This window comes from Marmota marmota, unplaced genomic scaffold (genome assembly GCF_001458135.2).
Source record: "Marmota marmota marmota unplaced genomic scaffold, marMar, whole genome shotgun sequence".
Classification (NCBI taxonomy): domain Eukaryota; kingdom Metazoa; phylum Chordata; class Mammalia; order Rodentia; family Sciuridae; genus Marmota; species Marmota marmota.
The window spans coordinates 44,555,465-44,577,885 of NW_026000016.1; the positions used below are offsets into that span (position 1 = coordinate 44,555,465).

Consider the following 22,421-nt stretch of genomic DNA (forward strand, 5'->3'; position numbering starts at 1 on the left):
GGGAATGCTGTTACAGAAGTGGAGATGGCCCAGGAGAAAATTAGTATTTTTCAAAGCAGGTACAGATTAAATTATGGTTAATAGCGCAGAATCAGGAAGTTAGTTGAGGGGAAATTTGAAATTTGGGAGTTCCTACAGGAAAAGGCTACTGACAAGAATTTTTAAAAAATAGCATTTTTATTAATTTATCTAAAATTTACTGAGCACTTACGATGTACTAGACAGAGTGAGGTGCTGGGATCCTTTTCGTTCGATACATGGTCCTTTCTCTTTGGTTATATGAGGGCATCCTTTTAGTAGTACATTGTCAGCAGTAGGTTCATGGTTTATTTTTTTAAGTTTAATTTTTTTTTTTTATTTTTTGCCATTTTGCAAAAAAATATTTTGTAACTTTTCTTTGATTACCCGTACTGAGTTGCATGTAATTTCAAGTTCAGAGTCTGTGGAATCCTTTCAGTTGGTTTTTTTTTTTGTAATTTACAAGTTCTGTGTTAGTAATTGTTTTAGAAACAATCTTTAGATTTGAAAAATACAGTAGTGTTTCTATTTTTTAGTGTGAGAGTATTTCTTTTTTAAATTTAATTAATTAATTAATTAATTTTTTGGAGGGTACTGGAAAATGAACTCAGGGGCACTCAACCACTGAGCCACATCTGCAGTCCTGTTTTGTACATTATTTAGAAACAAGGTCTCAATGAATTGCTTAGCACCTTGCTAAATTGCTGAGGCTGGCTTTGAACTTGAAATCCTCCTGCCTCTGCCTCCTGAGCACTGGGATTACAGGTGTGCACCATTGTGCCCACCTGGTAAGGGTATTTCTTTCTTTTTCTTTTTTCATGTCTTGGGAATTGAAAACAAGAGTGCTTTAATGCTCAGCTACATTCCCAGCACTTTTTATTTTTTATTTTGAGACAGGGTCTTGCTAAGTTGCCCAGACTGGCCTCCAATTTGGGATCCTTCTGCCTCAGCCTCCCTAGTCACTGGGGTTTCAGATATGCACCACCCCGCCTAGCTAGTGTGATGATGTTTTCAAAGTGCATTCCTTCTACCTCCTGACCCTTCATTGTTTTAAATAAATCTGTACTACTTTCTGGGATATGGATGCAACTAGTACCTAACTCAGCTTTATAGAAAATTGTTTTTAGCAATACTGTTTCTACTCCCTCTACCTGTACCTCAAGCATTTCAAATTAATGTTAATTTCAAAACTTGGATCTAGTCAGATTTATAATAACATGATTAGGATAGGTTCTGCTTAAATCCTGGTATACAAGAAAAACTTGTTTCTTTTCTTTGCAGTTTTAGGAGTGATATTTCACTCAGCCATTTCATAGTTATTAATTTCTTAACCTTTTTGTTCTGGAAGTTAAGAAAGGAGTAAAACCTTATCTTTGCTTTTGTGTATTTATTTTTTCGTATACTGTTTCATTTTTTTTTTAAAAAATGGTGCAGCTCCAATTTGTTTTTTTTAAAATAGTAATGTTGACGAAATGAGAAGACATTTTGAAAGGATTCTCTTGAGCACACCTAGTTTTTGAAGAGCTTTTTTTTGGGGGGCGGGTACTGGGGATTGAACTCAGGGGCACTTGACCACTAAGCCATATCCCCAGCCCTATTTTGTATTTTATTTAGAGACAGGGTCTAACTGTGTGCTTAGTGCTTGCTTTTTTGCTGAGGCTGTTTTTGAAGTGACCTATTTTGTAATATTTAATATGGAATTTTACATTCTTTTGGAGGTTGAAAAATTATTTTTTATCATATTCTTGATTTTCTAAGGATCCTTTCCCTTATCCTTGTATTTAGGGCTTTTTAAAACCTTGTGCTTTTATAACTTAAGTTTGTGGGTATGCCTTGATAGAATGAAGATAGTCCCTGGGCTCTACGCCTTCCACCTTCCGTCTTTTATCCTTGTGATATTGCATGCTATTGAGTCTGTTTAGCTAGATGGTTTAGAGCTAGAATTCTGCATTTACTTTTGGGCAAGATAACCTTTCTTGAGTTTCTTATCTGTCAAATGGGGTGTAAAAGGGTTGTTTAGGATTAAATGTCGGAATTCATGTTTAGGACAGTGCCCACATGTAGAAAGTCCTTTGTAAGTACAAGTATATATTTCTATTACTTATCTGTTTATTATTATTTGTTGCCCATTTCACCAAAATGTTATAAAGATCATGTGTAAAAATGGGTAGGAAAGCAATGAGTAAGTAAATGTTAGGTGGGTGTATAGGTATGATAGATAAGTTTATAATCCTGATAATAATCACTGACTTTTCTTTGTGCAACTGTTTAACTATCAGTTCATCTATATTAATGATTTTTATTGATATAGGAAATAAAATCCATTATTTATACATTTTATAATAGCTTAAAATAATTTCCCTTTTATGATTGTTCCACTCAATAGCTTCTGTATAGTTCCTCTAATACTAAAATTTAAGTGAGTCCCAGCATATATTCTTCAGTTCACAATACTGAGTCAAGTAGTTGAAGTATAAAGCTGGCTCACTACTGGGTGGTGCAGCTACAAAGGAAGAAAAGTGTTTTCAATTATTAAATGAGGATATTTTTAGGTGTCTCCAGAATCCCAAATTAATACATTCACTCTGACCTCTTTCTTGAGTCCTATATATCCTGCTGCTTATTGGATATTTCCACTTGGATAGTTTTTCTGTCATTTCAAACTTAAGATGTCTAAAACTGAGTGTATGGTTTTGCTTTCAGAATTGACTCTGCCTCTTATTTTTTTTTTTAATTTTTATGTATTTTTTCCTATTCATGCTATCACTGTTTCCCCGGCAAACCGTTCTTGATCATCTTTGATTTCCATCTTGACCTCTGTCTCTGCTCATTTCTGGATCCTTTTTGTTTTTCTTTAGCAATCTCTTCTGTCCTTACTTCCTGATTTTACTACTGTCTTCAAACTTAATTTCCTTATTCCTATTAAATAATCCCCTTCTTCTATCTCTGATTTTTATAGCTATCAGTATTGAGTACCAGATTTTAAACAGGGAATCTTTCCTAAATAATGCCTACAACTTTTCCTCAATAACTTTAGCAGGCTAATCAAGAAGCGGGAGAGAGACCTAAGGCCTTGAGGTAGAGGGACAGAATAAGAGATAGTCTCTGTTCTGCAATTCTGTAGCTATAAAACTTTAGGCAAAGCATTTTATCCTTTCAAGCAGCAAGGCCTAGTAGTCTCCTGAAGTATTATTGTGGTGCATGTCCTGGTTGACTGCTTGCATGTGTGGTTATTCACTGAAATTAGTTTTTAGGAGTTTCATAGTTTCTTCTGTGCTTTTGATTCTGCATGTGGAATCATTCCCCAGAGCCACTAGACTTAGAAAACTTCTCCTTGTTTGCTTAATAGTCTGTTTCTGGAATATTCTTAGAACAGTATCTTCTATAAAGGAAATTCTTTCTTTGTTCTAGATGATGTGCCACAGTCTAAATAATTACTTTTTCAGTTAAAGGGATATTATTTTAGAGGGAATCTTAAGATCTGTGATGAATAATAATTATTAAATAAATTTTGTGTTTCTCTTATAAAAATCTTGTAAGAGATTTTTTTTCCCCCCCTTAATCTTATAGAAAATGTGCCAGAGGAACTTCGAGAACCATTTTACACAGATCAGTATGACCAGGAACACATCAAACCACCTGTTGTTAATTTGCTTCTGTCAGCTGAACTGTATTGTCGTGCTGGAAGTCTAATTCTCAAGAGTGATGCTGCAAAACCCCTTTTGGGCCATGATGCTGTAATCCAGGCTTTAGCACAGAAAGGTCTTTATGTCACTGACCAGGAAAAATTGGTAACTGAACGAGATCTCCACAAGAAACCCATACAGATGGTGAGTTTTTGTATGCCCAAGATTATTTTAAAGTTTGAAGTACATACTATTGAATGTGAATTGATACTATAAAACAGTGGGAAGTATGTTTTGCCTTTTGATTATCATTTCTACCTAGAGTTTAAAAATTATCCTTTTTTTTTTTTTTGGTAAATCTTGTTTCTAAGCAAAGGAGGATTTTAACAAACTATTTTGGAATGTTTGGTGCCATCTAATATCTGAAAAAAAATTGTGTAGTTCCAGCTTCTTTAAAGTAATTTTAATTTAATATAAAAAGTGTTTTTTCCATCATAAACACAAACTAGAAGAGATGCAAAATGCATCCTTGACTTTATTTTCATTAGGCAAGAGTTTGAAATTTCTAAGTGTTCATTTTTGTGTTTGAATAAGTGGTAAATTTCTGCATGTTAGATATTTTAGTTTATTTAATAACTGTTAACTCATTCTGGTAGAAAATACTTGCAGAAGGATTCTAAACGGGCCTGGGACCAGCATGCAGGAACTTTTGTCATGGATAGTCTCTGACGACATTAATCCAAATGTTTAAGTTTATTGTATGTTATTTAGACCATTGTAACTGCTTTAGCTTAGGTTTCACAAAACACAATTATGATCAATAATGCTGTTAGAAAGTGGTTTTGCAGTTTGATTAAATCGTATTATCTTTTGTGAGAGTACTAGTCTTGCTTGGGAAAAGGGGTAAGGGTGTACGTAGAAGACTGTATTACAAAATTGTGAAATTTAAGATGGTGAACAAATATTAGTTTACCAAATTTAGTACTAAATGAGGTGATGACCTACTTTGCTTTCTGCCTGTTTTTTCTTCTTTTAAACTTATTTTAATACTTATGAGGAATGGAATGTACCAGAGGAACTTCATGAATAATTTAGTTAATGGAAATTAGTTATGGGTTTATAATAGAATCAGTTAAGATAACTGAGAATGTTGATCTATTTGTTGTCAGATATGAGATTTTCAACTTTCCTTGATGACTGCAAATTCAACTATAGTTACTCTCTGACTTTTGTATACCTACTTTATATATATGTATTTGTTTGCCAGAGGCAAGCAAAATTCAACTAAGATGTTGAATACCATACTATCTGATGTCACATTTAGCTCCTCCAGAATCACTCCACTAGTCGAATGCTGCCACCAATTACTTCCACTTCTTGGCCAAGTGAATAGTTACAAAGCACATTAATGACTTTGAGCAGTAGTAGTTGCTCTTTCAGGTACAAGTAGATAAGCATTTTATAACCTAGTTATCTTTAAATTAGGTTATATATTTTAGAATAAGAATGAAACAACATACTTTTACATTTTTTTTCTAGTGCAGTTTCTTTGTGTGAAGTATGAAGATATGTGCAGAATTAATTTAGAGATAATGGGTTTGGTAGACTACTAATTGCATTACTTATATTTCTTTCACACTGTACCAATAATGCTAATAACTTTAAATATATTTAAATAATGTTTAAAGGATGTTATTTAAATGATACAAAAAATTATTTCCCTATTTTTCTGGTTCTAACTTTTACTTTGGGTTGTTAGAACTTGAAAACATGATACCTGGCAAGCTCATTTTAACATTTTGCAATGAAACATTTGCTGACCTGTATTTTAATTGTATACTTTCAATTTCAGTTACAATTTAAAGTTTTTCTATTGCTATGACATTTTGGTTGATATTGTAATACTATGTTACCCTTTCTTAAAACCCATGTGATAAAATTTTTCAGATTACAAGTCAAAGCTTGTACCTTAAGAAACTTTTTTTTTTTTAAGAGTTTTTGCTGTTCGGAAAGTATAGAAAATATTTTCTTTAATTTGCATTGAGTATATTGACTATCACCTACCACTTTTTATCTATAAATTAAATTAGTAATTTTGGCATGTTTCATTTGTATATTCTGCTTCACAGCTTTTTTTGGCGGGGGGAATGTATGGTGGCAGCAAAAGTATCATTCTTATTTTTTAAAAAAATAGCATTAGTACTACTTCTTTTTGATCGGTCTTAATATAAAGTGTGGCACCTTAATAGAATGAAAACAGATTCCAAGTCAATTATGAATTTTAAGATAGTGATTTTTATTATTTATTTATTTATTTATTTGTGGTACCAGGGATTGAACCTGGGGGTGTTTTACCATTGAGCTACATTCCCAGCCCTTTTCACTTTTTATTTTGAGATAGGACCTCACTAGGTTGCCTAGACTGGTCTGGAACTTGGTAGTCTTCTTGCCTAAGTCTCCCAAGTTGCTGGGATTACAGGTGTGTGCCACATACTGCACCTGACTAAGAGTGATTTTTAGATGAATATATGCCAAATTATCAAATTTAGTTTCTTGTGGGATTAATATGGACTTGGAGGGATGAAAGTTTCTTTTTTATTTGGTGTTTTCTCTTTTAACTTTTTTGTATTATTAACATTTTTATATTTAAAAACTTACAGAAAAGAAACTTAAATTCAAATAGAAATAATCTTTTATCTAAAGTGCCTTGTATGTATATTAAATATTTCTGAGAGTCATATTTTTAAAGATAAATGGGTATCCTGCTATTAGCTTTTAAGTAAACATAGGAAATGAGCAAACATTGAAGAATTCTTTAAATGATTGAATTCAGGGATCTCATAAATGGCTTTCTGAAGCTTTAATATATCTTTTCTGTGGTACATTTTAGTAATTCATCTCTAAAGAGGAAAGATGTATGACTTAGGCAAATTTGATAATAAGTAGATCTCATTATCAACTTTGGAGTGGGAATGGAGAGAATTTTTTTTAAAATGAGAATTCATGTTGGAGAATATATATTTTCATTACATTGCTTTTTAAAGAGATTTTGAGAGTACAGCTTTAAACTATTTTGGACAGCAATTGGTTTAGAGAACTATAGCTTTTAAAATGTGTTCTATATTTATATAACTGGAAAAAGTATCTTAAGACCTTGTGTTTTAAAGACAATGTTTATTATTTTATTTCAGCACATAAACGTTATCTGTGAGATTGCTAGAAAGAATTGTAATTGTAATCTGCCTATGAATATGACAAATGTGTTAATAAAGAACAAATATAAAAAATATATAGTCAGCCCATGGCATTCAGAGATTCCACATCAGTAGGTTGAACCAACCAGGAATCATTAGGGGGTAAAAATTGGGTCTGTACTGAATATGTACAGACTTTTTTCTTGTTGTTATTTTCTAAACAATACAACTATGTGTAACATTTATGTTATATAAGGTGCAAATGACCTAGAGAAGATTTAAAGTAAGGAAGTTATGTGTTACATGCAAATACTACACCATTTTATATGAGGGACTTGAACCCCAAGATTTTAGTATCCATGAGAGGTCCTGAAACAGTCCCCCAGGATATAAAGGGATGACTCTACAGTTTGCGAGAATTAACAGGAATGTATGCTTTAATGAGCATTAAATATATGACTAAGAAGTAACCAAAGCAAAAAGTGGTGTCCGTTAAAATCACAAATGAACATTTTTCAACCAAAAGTATGTTTTGGCCCAAATCATGTTATCTATCATCAGAGTAAATACTGGAACCCAGAATGACGTGAAAATTGAGAGGCTTGTAGGCTTGTAGGCTTGTAGCAAATGAAACCAAATGCTGCAATATATGTATAAAGGTGAGATGAGGCTAAAAAAATATTTCAAGTTAGATTATAAAAAGACTTTGGGTTCCAACTAAGGATTTTTAACTTTTTTTTTGTGGGTTACAGGATCATGGAATAAATTATCACAACTATTCTTTGTTTCTCTCCTCTGCCCCGGTTATTAGTTTTGGTTTTTTCCCTGCCTGTATAAAATAAAACTTTGCAAAAATATTTTGTGAACTAATTTACTGTCAGCTTAAATTATGACCATCCTACTAATTCTTAGATCTTTATGATTTGCATATATTTGTTTACCTTTCTACTTTTCAGACTATTTGGTAAGCTCTTTTTATTTAGTGTGCCATATGCTAGGCAATGTTCTTACACTTTATGCACTATCTCATGTAGTTTAATTCTTAGAACAAATTTAAGAGGAAAGTATTGTTTCTGTTCTGTTGATGAAAAAACCTGAAACTTTGAGAACATAACTAAGGTTACAGAGCAAATACAGTAAGTAATGAAGGCAAAATTCTGTTTTAACTATAAGTCTTATGTTTTTAACCATGAAATTGTATTTTTGCCTTTGCCTAGGTAGGTAGGAATAGGTGGGTAGAAAGTGATGAAGTAGAAGGAAATAGAAATGTTGTGCTATCTGGAAATCTGCCTGATGGTTTGTTTGCATTCTGGGTACTTTGCCCAGTCTTCTTTGCAAAACAATTTACTGTTATTCCTATTTTAAAGGTTATGTTGATTTCATTTACATGGAAGTGACTGTAGTGTTTCAGTAGGATGGTAAGTAGGATGAAGGTATAAAGGGTGAAGCAGAGAGGGTGAGACAGTAGGTAGAGCCTGGATAGACTTGAGTTTTGTGATGATTAAAAATGTACAAGGTGATCCTCTAGTTAGCATTATTTTTGCTGAACATACGAAAGATATTGATAACAAAGATAATCTTAGAAACACTTGTCCTTTTCTTCCTTTCTTTCTGCCATTTTGCCCTTCCTTCTTCCCTACCCCTTCTTTTATTTTTTTTCTGTCTCTTCCCTTTCTTTCCCTTCCCTCCTTTCTTTACTTCTACCTCTCTACATTATTGGTCCTGTTTGGCAGCTATTCTTATGGATTTCCATGGTTCCACCATCTGTTGGAACCCAGTATAATTTACTCATGTAGAGACTCAAAAAAAAAAAAAATCTTCTTCCTGATTAAAAATTTTACTGCAGAGAACAGGGATTAAAGAAATGTAGTATTACAGTAGAGTTGAGAGATTAATTTCTTGTTATTCTTGTATAAGAGTTCTTGCTTTTAAAATTGTTTTTTTAAAGAGAGAGAGAGAGAGAGAGAGAAATTTTGTAATATTTATTTTTTAGTTTTCGGCAGACACAACATCTTTGTTTGTATGTGGTGCTGAGAATCGAACCCAGGCCGCACGCATGCCAGGCAAGCGCGCTACCGCTTGAGCCACATCCCCAGCCCTTGCTTTTAAAATTTATGAGCAGAATTTGTCTTTGAAAATTTATTTTAAATTCTCACAGCTGTTGTTAAACATGGTTTTTTCTTTACGTACAATACTGGAACTTACTTGTCTGTTTTCCACTCATCATAAGCCTACTTGGATTCCATTATTTCTTTTTCTTTTCTTTCTTTTTTTAAATTTTAGTTGTAGATGGACACAATACCTTTAGTTTATTTATTTTTATGTGGTGCTGAGGATTGAACTCAGTACCTCACATATGCTAGACAAGTGCTTAACCACTGAGCTACAGCCACAGTCCCATCCCTTATTTTTTAGTAGCATACCTCTGTACAAATTCAGATTAACTTTTGATATCTTACAACCATGTTTATTATGTTAGAGTCATTGTTTATTTATAATTATTTATTTGGAACTCTTAAGTTTATTGTCAAGTTAAATGGTGCTTATTTTATCAGATGGCCTCACAGAAACTTTTTATATTATAAAACTGAATTCAGTCAGACCATTTATTAATTTGGCTTATTTAAGGATCTTCTGTAATGTCCTTTGTACTGTTTCCTGTGATTTTATAAAGTTCATGTTCTCCAGTGTCTTTGTGTGTGTGTGTGTGTGTGTGTGTGTGTGTGTGTGTATGTGGTGCTGGGGATTGAACCCAGGGCCTTGTGCATGCAAGACAAGCACTCTACCTACTGAGCTATATCCCTAGCCCCTCCAACGTCTTAATTTCTAGTGGGGATTGTAAAAATTCATCAGATTTTATTTAGGAATATGATAGCACCAAACTCAGTCCTGCTCTTTTTGGTGGGGCGGATGGGGGTAACTGTAAGGTTAGGCAGCAGTGACCAAAAGGAGGCAGATTTTAAAAGGCTGCTGAAGGAGGCTTTATTGAGGTTTCACTCCTGGGGGAGACCCTCAGACCAACAGGGTGGGTCTGAGGACAAGCTATCAGGGCTCAACCGGACTGGAATTTTTATTTGTCTTAGGGCGGGAAGGGAGGGCTTGGGTCAGGAAAAGGGGTTTTTAGACTCCCTTGTCCTGTTGGCTTTGGTGGTGGTGGGGTGCTGGCTAAGATCCAGGATTGGCCAGTAGACCCTGCTGATTGACAGGCAGTTCCATCAGCACCTGATTGGTGTTTCTTTTGCGCACATGGGTTACTTGGTGCTTTGTTCCTCAGCCACCTCCATTGATCTAACATCAACCAGGGATTGAATCCAGAGTACTTAACTACTGAGCCACATCCCTATTTTGTACTTAGAGACAGGGTCTCCCTGAGTTACTTAGTGCCTCACTTTTGCTGAGACTGGCTTTGAACTTGCCATTCTCCTGCCTCAGCCTCTGGAGTCTCTGGGATTACAAGCGTGTGCCTGACTCCTTTTTGTTTTTTATTTTGAGACCGAAAGGCCAGTGACTCAACCGAGACGGAGTTTCAACCAAGTGATTTTATTGGGGGGCTGCCTGAAGGAGAAGAAAAGAGAGTCAGAGGAGAGAGGAGGGCAGAGAGAAAGAGAAAGAAGAGGAAGAGGACAAAGAGGAAGAGAGCAGAGAAGAAGAGGAGGGCAGAGAGAGAAGAGAGAAGACAGCATGTGCTTATAAGCTTCGGCTTAAGAAGGGTTGCATAGGGGACATGTTGGGTGCCAATTGCCGGGGTAACTCAGGAACAACGAGTGGACACTGTGTCCTGTGGGGATTGGTGGAGGAAACCTTTGAATTTGGCGCTCTTGGCTTGGGGCCCTTTGGAGAGGAGGGAGGGGGTAAGGGATTCCATGATGTTCTCTGAGAAGGGGGAGTCTCCCACACACCAAACAGAGACAGTGCCTCACTAAGTTGGATGAGGCTGGCCTTGAACTTGGAATCCTCCTGCCTTAGCCTCCTGAGTCGCTGGGTTACAGGTGTGAGCCACTGCACCCAGCTCAGTCCTACACTTAAGACAAGTTTTGAAGGATGTGAAGGAATTGAAGTAGGGAAAGGAAAGCTGTGCTGTAAGGTATTGTATATGGGAGTAAAAGGGAATCTTAAGAGGAGCATGAGAGCATGACACACAAGGAAAAGTGAGAGCTTTAGTTGTAGCTTGAGATGAGTTGCGTACTGCTCTCAGAGAGAGTGAGATCACATGGTAGATGGAGATAGGGCCTCTATGATCTTTTATGCTATGACAAAGGTGTATGTTATCCTGGAAGTGATAGGGAAGTGCTGCATGGTATAGGGTTTAAACCCTACAGAGGTTGTCATTAGACTGGTGTTCCAGAGAGTTACTCTGGTGTTACTGCTCAGGAGGCTGATGAAATAGCCTAGGGCCTGAGTTAAGGTAGTGGCTGGAGAGATGTAGAAGTGGGTGGGAAAGGCATTTTTAAGGTAGGTAGGTAGGGTAGAGATGACTTTTTGACTCATTAGAGTTGGGAGATGAAGAAGGGATCCTAGAATAGGCTGACAAAAATATATTTTATCGATTATGCCAACTCTAATTAATTAATTAGTAGTTAACCACTAGAAACTAGGAAGAACAAGCTCTTTGGTTTTTACTCTCTGGAATTCTTAGAGTCTGGATGTTCACCACCTGTCCTCTGTTGCTTTTTTTTTTAGTTGTTAATGGACCTTTATTTTATTTATTTATATATGGTGCTGAGAATCAAACCTAGTGCCTCATACGTGCTAGGCAAGTGCTCTATCACTGAGCTACAACACCAGCTCCCTCTGTTGCTTTTGATACTTTGGATCCCTGATTATTTTACTTATTTTATTTGGAGGTAAGAAACAAAACAAGTAATGAAACAGCTTTATAGATTTAAAATCTTGAGCTAATATCCTCTCTCCCCTTTCTTTTTCTTTTTTTTTTTTTTTTTTCTTTTTCCTTATCTTGACCTGATGACTTTCTTATTAGTATAGGGGATTGAACCCGGGGTGCTTTATGACTGAGCTATATCCCCAAACCTTTTTATTTGAGATAGGGCCTTGCTAAGTTGCTTAGGACCTTACAAAGTTGCTGTGGGTGGCCTCGAACTTGCCATTCTCTTGCCTCAGAGTCCCTGGAATACAGGTGTGCACTACTACACCTGACTTGAGGTGATTTTTTTGTGTGTGTGGTATGCTAAAAGAATATAAATTTATTTGAAACCAGCTCTTGGAAAACCTTAACCAGTCAGACAGTAATATCTAAGTTAATACATTCTCAATGTGTATACATTTAATGAATTTTAGAATTATCGTCAGCTTGGATATTCTGGTTTCTGTATCAGTACAAACTGAATTAAATCTGAAACACAAGAGGAAAGGCCAGTGTTCTGTGACTGCACCGTCCTATACAGTAGCTACCAAGCCTTGTGGATATTTAAAATTAAATTCATTAAAGTTAAACAAAATTTAAAAGTTCATTTCCTCAGTCGCATTAGCACATTTCAAGTGCTTATTAGCTATCTGTGGCTAGTAGCTATAGTGTTGGATACCAAAATACATAACATTTTCATCACCAAATTGAGCTGATATTCTTTTTTAAATTTATTTTTTGATACCTAGGATTGAAAACAGGAGTGCTTAACCATTGAGCCACATCCCCAGCCCTTTTTTAATATTTTATAGAGACAGGGTCTTGCTGAGTTGCTAAATGCCTCACTAATCTGCTGAGGCTGGCTTTGAACTTGGGATTCTCCTGCCTCAGCCTCCCAAATTGCTGGGATTACAGGTGTGTGCCGCTGTGCCTGGCTTTTTAGAGCTGATACTCTTAAACCTCTTATTTTTGTTTATTTTTTATTTTTATTTTTGTTAGAGAGAGAGAGAGAGAATTTTCTTTTAATATTTATTTTTTAGTTTTTGGTGGACACATCTTTATTTTTTTTAATTTTTATGTGGTGCTGAGGATCAAACCCAGTGCCTCGCGCATGCCAGGTGAGCACGCTACCACTTGAGCCATGTCCCTAGCCCAAACCTCTTATTTTTTTTTAAATATATTTTTAGTTGTACTTGGACACAGTGTCTTTTATTTATTTTTATGTGGTGCTGAGGATCGAACCCAGTGCCTCACATGTGTTAGGCAGGCGCTCTACACTAAGCTACAGCCCCAACCCCTAAACCTCTTATTTTTAATGAGAAAGATAAAGGCTGCTCTCTTAAGTGTCATCCTAGGTTTATCTCTTTTTATTTTAGTACAGTTGTAAAAGATTGATTTGTATATAAGTGAAGGGTCATTGTATATACAGAGAAATGAAATGAGATTGAAATGATTTTGGTGGAATATCCAGTCTTTTTAGTTTGTTGCATTATGTATTTACCATGAAGATTTATGGACATTCATATATTCAATAGATACTTAATCAGCTCTGATATTGGCCCTCAGCTAGATGTTAGTGATAGAGTAGATGATCTTGGCCCTTCAGATGATCTTGAAAGAATTAATGTGAGTGGGAATGTGGGGTTGAAAGAGATGAAGTGTGAAATAGGATAGGACTGAAGGTACAGAACTGTGGTGATAAATTGTTAGGAAAATTTAACACCTTACAGATGTTAGTTATTAATGTGCATTGCTTAGTTATTAATGTGCATTGCTACCTTATAGGTGAGAAAACTGACCTATAATTCACCCCACAAGGTAAGCTAACTTGCCTATAGCCAAACAGGTAGTAAATGATGATCATAGGATTTGAACTTGTATTTGGGGACCCCAGAGCCCATTATTGTCCCCCCTACACCATATGACCTTCCAGAGAAATGAAAAAGAACCGACAAACAAATATCTTCCCCCTGCTATTTCTGTAGTGATTAGTAGCTTATAAAATGTTTAAAAATATTATTATTTGGTAACAATCATAGAAGACAAATAGGGCAATTATTATCATATGCTTTTACAAGTAGGAAACTTTATGGATAGATGGATTTAATAGTTACTTATTTGGTTCCTGTTGGAAGAAGTATAGAAAGAAGAAATGATAGCTCATGATCACAGAGATCATGGTTAGTGACAAAAACACAGATGAATTTCTGACTTCTAAATCAGTGCTTGTTCTATAAATACATTGTGCTACCTTTGTTTCCCTGTCTTTGTAGATTATACCCATCAGTGTGAAGTTAGGATATCAAACAGTGAGAGGATGTATAGCAGTGAAGGGTAGTACCATCAGAAGGGTGCAGGGTAGGAATCCTAAGAATGGTAATAGGAGAGAGATAAGGGAATTATTTTGTTACCGAAGGTACTCTTATGTAGACAATAGGTCTCATTTAATGACCACTGACATAAAAATATACAGCTTTACAAAAATAGAGTGATTCAACTTTGCAAAGTGAACAGAGGGAGAATCACAGCTCAGTGATAGATGGTGGTTGGAACCACACTTACTACTTTATGAAGGCATTGCCCTTGGGAAAAGCCTGTGAACTCCTGCTGCTTACTTTCTGTGCTTCCTGGCTTTGGTGTTTCAGCTCTTCCCTAGCTAATGTGAACTACTTCATTATCTTCTCAATAAATCGCACTTATTGCTTAAATTAACAGAGCTAATTCAACAGAATTGGTTTCTTTTGTTTGCCATGAAAAGAAGAACTATAGCTAAACATTAAAGAAGATCTACTCATTGATCTTTTTCCCCTTTGAGGACATAGAAGTATGGTTTTAGAGTCAAAAGAGACCCTAACAATCATCTGGTCTTGTTTCTTGAAATTCTTTTGACTGTGACCTGTTAAGAATACATTTTATTGCAAAATCCACACCTGGTTTATCTAGTCACATATTATAGAAACAAAAGTACTTATTATTGTAACTTGATTTTTTTTTTTTCTATTCTATTTGGGAAAAAATATGACTTGTCACCAACTAAGTTGACGTTTTTTACATTACCCACAAGGATTATAAACCCATGTTTTAAAAATAAATTGTTTTATTTTTTAGAGGAGAGTGGTAAAATGACAGTGTTAGTTCTAGAAACTTAACTATACCTATGTTTTTCTTTTAAAAAATGTATTTTCATATACAAATCACTTCATTTAAAAAGTACTATGGGACTAGAGTTTGTGGACTTGCTTCCTTACGATTTTTCTAAGCTCTGTGGTATACATCTGCTAGTTTAAGTTTTCTAAAATATCACTTTTATATTAATATTATTTCCCAGTTCAAAAACTTATTTGACTTGAATACAACATGTTTTCAGTTGCATATCCTTTTAAAAATTTTTTAAAATTATTTATTTTTTAGTTGTTGTTAGACACGATACCTTTATTTTATTTATTTATTTTTATGTGGTACTGAAGATCGAACCCAGGGCCTCGCATGTGCTAAGTGAGTGCTCTGTTGCTGAGCCACAATCCCAGCCCCCCCACAATTTTTTATTCTAATTTGTTATATATGACAGAATGCATTAAAATTCATATTACACATTTAGAGCACAATTTTTCATAACTCTGGTTGTATAAAAAGTCTGTTCACACCATTTGTGTCTTCATACATGTAGAGATGTATGAAGTAATGTCCATCTCATTCCACCATCTTTTTTACCCCCCTTTTTACCGCTCTTCCTTCCCTTCCCTTTGCCCTATCTAGAATTTGTCTAATCTTCCCATGCTCCCCCTCCCAACCTCACTATGAATCAGCCTCCTTATATCAGAGAAAACATTCAGCATTTGATTTTTTGGGATTGGCTAATTTCACTTAACATTATATTTTATGGCATTTGCAGGTAAATGGATGGAGTTGCATATCCTTTTTAATTTGTCCCATTTTTAGAACTAGTGATTCTGAAATATGAGGGAATTTGCTGTACTTTATGAAATAGATGATTTAATTTTGAATAATGAAAGTTTTATATCCTTTTTATTTTTAATCTCATTTTCATAAGAGAACATTTAAAGTAGCAAAAACTAAGGTATTTACAAAGTAATCTGATATTATAGACCTGCCAGCTCTAATTTCTTTTTTCTCAAATATATCAGATGGGAGTGAAAGACTTAGTGTTGCTCCTCATTGTTAGTCTGCTGAATTGTTATCATTGTTGTGCCAGCAATAATTTTTTATGATTACTGAAAACGAATTCATTCTATGTTAACTAGAAATTCTGCAATGTATACATGTATTGAGATATTACAAGTTACCTTATTAATTGTTTTTTTGTTTGTTTGATTTGAGTACTGGGTATTGAACACAGGGGCACTTGACCACTGAGCCACATCCCCAGCCCTATTTTGTGTTTATTTAGGGATAGTATCTCACTGAATTGCTTAGAGCCTTGCCATAACTGAGCCTGGCTTGCGATTCTCCTGCCTCAACCTCCAGAGCCGCTGGGGTTACAGGCATACACCACTGTGCCTGGCTGCACTTTTAATTTTTTAAGAGAGAAAAAGGATAACTGTACTTTCAGTGTGGGTTTCTAATTAAATAGATGGTACGATATAAGGTAATTTATCTCTAGTTTTGGGATCTGTCTTGTTCTAGATTAACAGTGTTTTTAAGTTTAGGTATCTGACTCCATCCCTCTGTCTGTCTCTTTCTCTCTCTCTCTCTCTCTCTCACACACACACACACACACACACACACACACACAGGATTGGAACATAGATTGAGATGTTTTTAACAGTTTAGTATAAGGGCATATTTTTCTAATTTGCAAAATTACAATCCAGTGCTGTAGAACAGAGGAAAGTCATAGCCATGCACACCCCCAGTCTATTGAGAATTTTGATCTCCCACTCACCCCCATGATACTGACCCATTTTTGTAGTTTAGCAGATTCTAGCAGTTTAGCAAATTGTTTTTCATTAATGTCAGTAAGGCGATTTAATAAAATCAATGATCATTAAAATAAACTTTAAAAACTTCAATTTGTTTGCTTGCTTTGTATTCAGACACTTGTATTTCTGTAACTGGAAAAAAAAATCTTTGTTCAGATTCTTTCTGAATCTGTCTTGTGTGATTGAATAGACTGTTACAGTGACCTTTATTACAAAGTGAGGTGTTACAAAGTTGTCCCAAGGGCCTCTCTTTTCAGGAAGTTCTTTTGATGTTCTATGAGAGTACTGATTATTGTTTTCCTAAGCTGAAAATGTTAGTTTGTGGTAAACAAACAAGTAACAAAATAACTTTAGAGAGGATGAGAACTATGAAAAAAAAAATAGAATAATATGACTGATTCATCTGAAGGAATTATGTGTTTTTTGTTGGGAGTGGTTAAGGGGAGCCTTACATAGAACAATGTATTTGAGCAGAGGTCTGAAACATGATGAGGAGCCAGTTAGAGGAAATAAATACAAAGCCACCAAATTGGTAGATATTTCAGAAAATAAATAAATGTGTGGATGATAAAGGTCTTGCTAAGGATTTCCTGGAGGGAACATTTTCAGGAATTTGAAATTTTAGAACCACATTTATAAAAAAAAAAAAAAAAAGGACCACATTTATTTACCATGAAAAATTTAATGATATGAAGTACTTGACTCATTTAGTGAGATCACTAGTAAACAATTAATTGATGATAATTTCAGAAAATGGTAAATGCTATGAAGAAAATAAACCAGGAAGAGGCTATAAAAAAAATGGAAATGCTATTTTTATGAATGGTGATCAGGGATCACCCGTCTAGAGAATTGACATTTGAACCAAGAACTAAATACTAATAACTATAACTAGCATGTGACTATCTAGGAAAATAACATTCTAGGCAGAAGAAACAGCCTTGATATGTAGGAGTGAGTTTAGTATGTTTCAGGAACTGAAAAAAAAGGGTAGTCAGGTTGGTGGTGAATATAGCCAAAGCAAGTAGAATCCCATAAGCCACGATAAGATGTTCACATTTGATTCAGTGTACAAGGAAGTCACTAGAGGATACTTTTTAAAAAGTTTCTTCTGGTTGCAAAAATAAGTAAATTAAAAAATTTAACAATTAATTGTTTAATACATAACGCCTGAATTTTTACCACTTTGTAAAAGTGAAACATGTTTGAGATATAAATAGATCCATTAATACCAAGAATGACTAGGAACTAAATCCAGTTATATTAGATTTTAGGTTGTTGCTCAAATTCTTTTATCATACAGTTGCATTACATTGGATTTAGAAATCTTTTAATTATAAAAGTTAATTGGGGTTTCATTACATTTGGCCAAAAGCAAGAACATAAAATCCAAAGAATAGCTGGTAACCTATGGCTTCTGCCATGGTTCCAGGCACAAGATGATGAATGAGGTCAGATTTTTTGCCTCCAAAATCTGAGCAAATTTGAAATTCAGCAGTCATGAGGTAGAGTTAGGGCTGGAGAAGCCATGGGAAACAATGGACTAAAGTGTGGGGAAGGTACCTGGAAATATTTCATAACCAACTTTTTATATTAATGAACATAAATTCATATCGTACTTTGAGACTGCACAACATTTTGTGGTATGAAAATGTCATATTTTATATTTGCCTAATTCTTTATTGATGGATGTTTAGGACCTCCCCACACTAAAGGGTTTTTTGTTTTTTTTTTAATATCTATTTTTTAGTTGTAGTTGGACACCATACCTTTATTTATTTTTATGTGGAGCTGAGGATCAAACCCAGGGCCTTGCTCATGCTAGGCAGGCAATGAGCCACAACCCCAGCCCCAATAAAGGGTTTTTAATCACAACAATGACATGATCAGAGTTCCATTTTGAAAGAAATAATTAGAATATATAACCTAGACTAAGCAGACTGTATATTTTAGTGACCTTTACTGAAATAGGAAAAAGAGGAGAAGAAGGAATTGAAGTAGGAGAAATGACCATGGTACCGTGTAAGGGTGAGACATTCAGTTTGGGACAGGAGATGCCAGCAGACATAGATGCTCAGTGAGGTATGGACTGGAAATGGATTTGGGAATCTGCAGAGTGGTAGTGGTTATTGAAACTATAGAAATTGAGATGCCCAGGGAGGGCATGTTTAGGGTAAAAAGAGAGGGCAAGTAATAGAATTGTTAGAGGCATGGATATTTGAGTAAAACACAGAAAATACTATGCAGAACAGCTCTAGTTTTAAGATAAAGAATCGAACAACTCTGAGTAGTGTCGTGATCTTCTTGTTCTGTATGTTTAGGAGGTCCTAAACATTGGTATATTTATTTATTTTCTGGTGGCACTAGAGACTTAACCTGGGAGTGCTCTACCACTGAGCTACTTTTTATTTTTCATTGTGAGACACCATCTCACTAAGTAACTGAGGCTGGCCTGGAACTTGTGATCTTCCTGCCTCAGCCTCTTATGCCACTGGGATTACAAGCATGTGCCACCATGCTTGCTTTGATCTTCCCCCATCATTTTGATAGTTAATCATTTTTTGGGTCTTATATCTCAGATTAGGAAAATATTTTAGCTGACTGTTTAATGATATAAAACATTGTGTTGCCCAGCTTCTGTTGCTGTGATCAAAATACCTGACAAGAATAACTTAGAGGAGGAAGTTTATTTTTTGTCACGGTTTCAGAAGTTCATTCCATGGTTGGCCAAGTCCATTACTCCAGGCTGAAGGTGAGGCAGAATATCATGGCAGAAGGTTGTGGTAAAGGAGTATTATTCCTCTACTCTACATGGCCAGGAAGCAGAGAAAGGGGAAGGGAATGGGTCTTGGGGAAGATGAACCCTTCCAGTGGCAGCCCCAGAGACTCACCTCCTCTAGTCATGTCCCTCCTACCTGTCTACAGTTATCACCCAGGTAGTTCATTCAGATTAGAATGAACTGATTTGGCTACCTCTCTCATAATTTAATCATTCATCTCTGAATATTCCTGCATTAATATAGGAACTTTTGAGGGAGACCTCATATCTAAACCATGAAAAATGATATTTTAAGATAATCTCATATTTTTCATAGTTTTGAAATAAAAACAGAAATTTCTATTTTTATAAAAATTTAAATGATGTGGGTGACTGGGAATATTAGCTCAGTTGGTAGAGTGCTTGCCTTGCATGCAGATGACACAGGTTCAGAAATTCTTTGGATAGTTTGATGTTTTATCAAAACTAATATTTTCAGTCTTTCTTTTGTTAAATGGCGTTATTATTGATAGATAATAGCATTATTTATTGAGTTATTAATGTCTACAATTAAAATGTAGGTTTAAAAATGTCAACAGTTAATTATTCATTACAAATTAGTGTTTTAAAAGACTTGTATATAAAGTGGCCTACCAAGGCTGGGGTTGCAGTGGTAGAGCGCTCGCCTAGCATGTATGAGGAACTGGGTTCAGTTCTCAGCACCACATAAAAAAATAAATAAGTAAAGATATTGTGTCCATCTACAATTAAAAAATGATATTGAAAAAATAATAAATAAAGTGGCCTACCAAAATTATAGAGGTGATATTTCATGTAAGCAGTACTTGGCAGTTATTTTAAAAGTTGGTACTAGTAAAAGTTGGTACTGAGAGGGTTAAAAATTAGTCTTTTTTTTTTTTAATCCCTTTACATATATCTTCACCTTAGCATTAACCAGAATGGAGATTTGATAGTTATACTGTAGGTAGAAGCATTTCTTGAAAATTATGTCACCAGGTCAATTTTTGCTTAACTTGGGGGAATAAAAATCTAACTGCTCTGTGGCTAACAACATCCAGTATAGCACACTGGTTCATAGATTCAAATTCTTTTCAAGTAAGCATGTGTTTTCCTGCCAGCTCCTTAGTGAAGTAACTCCCACATTCTTTACTTTTTCTGATAGCTGTGGGGTCTGGCCAGTGTCTGCAGAGGCTATGAGGTGATGGCCTGGGTAAAGTTTGGTTTCTTAGCTCCACCCCACTGAATGCTAATATGGGCAATGCTTACCAACAAGTAGTGATGTTGAAAGACATGTGTGACTAGTAGACATTTGGTAGGTTGACGGACAATTGTTTCTACTTCTTGTATGTTGTTTGAGTATCTGCCATGACTGTGTTAAACTCTTGTGAACCTCGCTGCTATTTTTCAACTGAAAATTGTCTGTGTAGTTTATAAAAACCTGGTATGGCTAGTTACCATGGGGAATATTATGACCTTCAGTGTTCTTTTTTTATACAGTGTTTGGGAAATGAAGCCTAACTGGGTGGTAGAGGCAAATTAGGGAACAGCAGTGATTATGTCATAAGCTTAGTGATTCTGTTTCTTTTTCTTCTGATAAAGTTAGTGCTGTCAGGCACATTTTACATACACACCCAGCTGAAATAAATTTGCTGACAGACTACTTTCAGGCAATTTTTTGAATGTTAACTGGAGCTTTTACTGACGGTTATTTTTATATGATAAAATATATATCAGTGTATTTTATGTAACTTGTTTTTGATTTCGAGATTTGAAGCACAGCTTTTGGCATAGGACCAAATATGCCTGGAAAACTTTCAAATCTGAAAAGCTGTAAAACACAAACATACTTGGGAGTACAACATATGTGACTGGTTAAAATATGCTAGGAATGTCATATTGGTTTGCAAATGAAAGAACATAGTAATCATTTTACATTGTTGGCATAAAGTAGCAGCAATTATGTTGAGTGGTGGTGGATAAGTCTGGGCTGCCATATATAAACTATCATAAAAATAAAATTATCCCAGGTCACTATGGGTAGGACATTTAGAAAATACATGTTATACAATTAAACCTTGATTTGTTAGATATAATCATCTACTTTAGTGGGATTTTCATAAATCCCATGTTTTATGATTTTGATGGTTATTGGTTTTTTTTTTTCCTGCGTACATATCTTTGATGGCTCATTAGTAACTCCATTAATTCCCTAAAAGTATTAATTGATATAATGTTTGGGGAAAACATGAAAATAAGTTATTATAATGAAGTATAAGGTCTGTGATCAATTTTGAATTAGTTTTTGTGAAGGGCATAAGGTTTGTGTTTATGCTTTTCTGTTTTGTTTGTTTACATGTAGATGTTTAATTGTTTCAGCACCATTATTGAAAAACTGTCTTTGCTCTCATTGCCTTTACTCTTTTGTCAAATATCATTTGTCAAAGATATTTATGTGAGTCTATTTCTTGGCTCTTTATTCTGATCGATCTGTTGGTCCATTCTTTTGCCACTACTACACTGCCTTGATTACGGTCGTTTTATAATGAGTTTTGAAGTCAGGTGGCTAGTTCTCCCAAGTGTATTCTTCTTTTTGCCCATTGTGTTTGCAATTCTGAGTCTTTTGCCTTTCTGTATAAGCTTAGATATATTTGTCAATATTCACAAAACAATTTTTTGGAATTTGACTGGGGTTACATTTGAATATGTAGATCAAGTTGGAAAGAACTGAACTCTTTGACAGTATTAAATCTGTATCCGTGGGCATAGAATTTCTCCATTTATTCAATTCTTCTTTCATTTTGCTTATCAGAATGATAATGTAGTTTTTCTCACATCTTGTGCCTATTTTGTTAGATTTATATTGGTGTCTTTCAAATTTTCAGGAGTTCATTGGTAGTATATAGGAATGTGATTGATTTTTGTGTGTTAACTCTATCTTGCAACCTTGCTATAATCACATTAATTCCAGGAGTTGTTTTTATTATTATTATTATTATTATTATT

The 22,421-nt window shown here is 34.9% G+C and overlaps 1 protein-coding gene across 9 annotated transcripts in view; it reads left to right on the top strand.

Moving 5' to 3' along the window:
- The window catches only part of Camsap2 (calmodulin regulated spectrin associated protein family member 2), a 90,194-nt gene that overhangs the window by 19,348 nt on the left and 48,425 nt on the right, over nucleotides 1-22,421 (top strand). For 8 of the 9 annotated variants that reach the window (XM_048809604.1, XM_048809602.1, XM_048809603.1 and 5 more), the window contains exon 2: nucleotides 3,589-3,848. The exons of the other annotated variant lie outside the window; for it this stretch is intronic. In XM_048809604.1, the coding sequence (XP_048665561.1) occupies nucleotides 3,589-3,848 (260 nt within the window). The remainder of the gene's footprint in view (nucleotides 1-3,588; nucleotides 3,849-22,421) is intronic. 9 annotated transcript variants of the gene reach the window in all.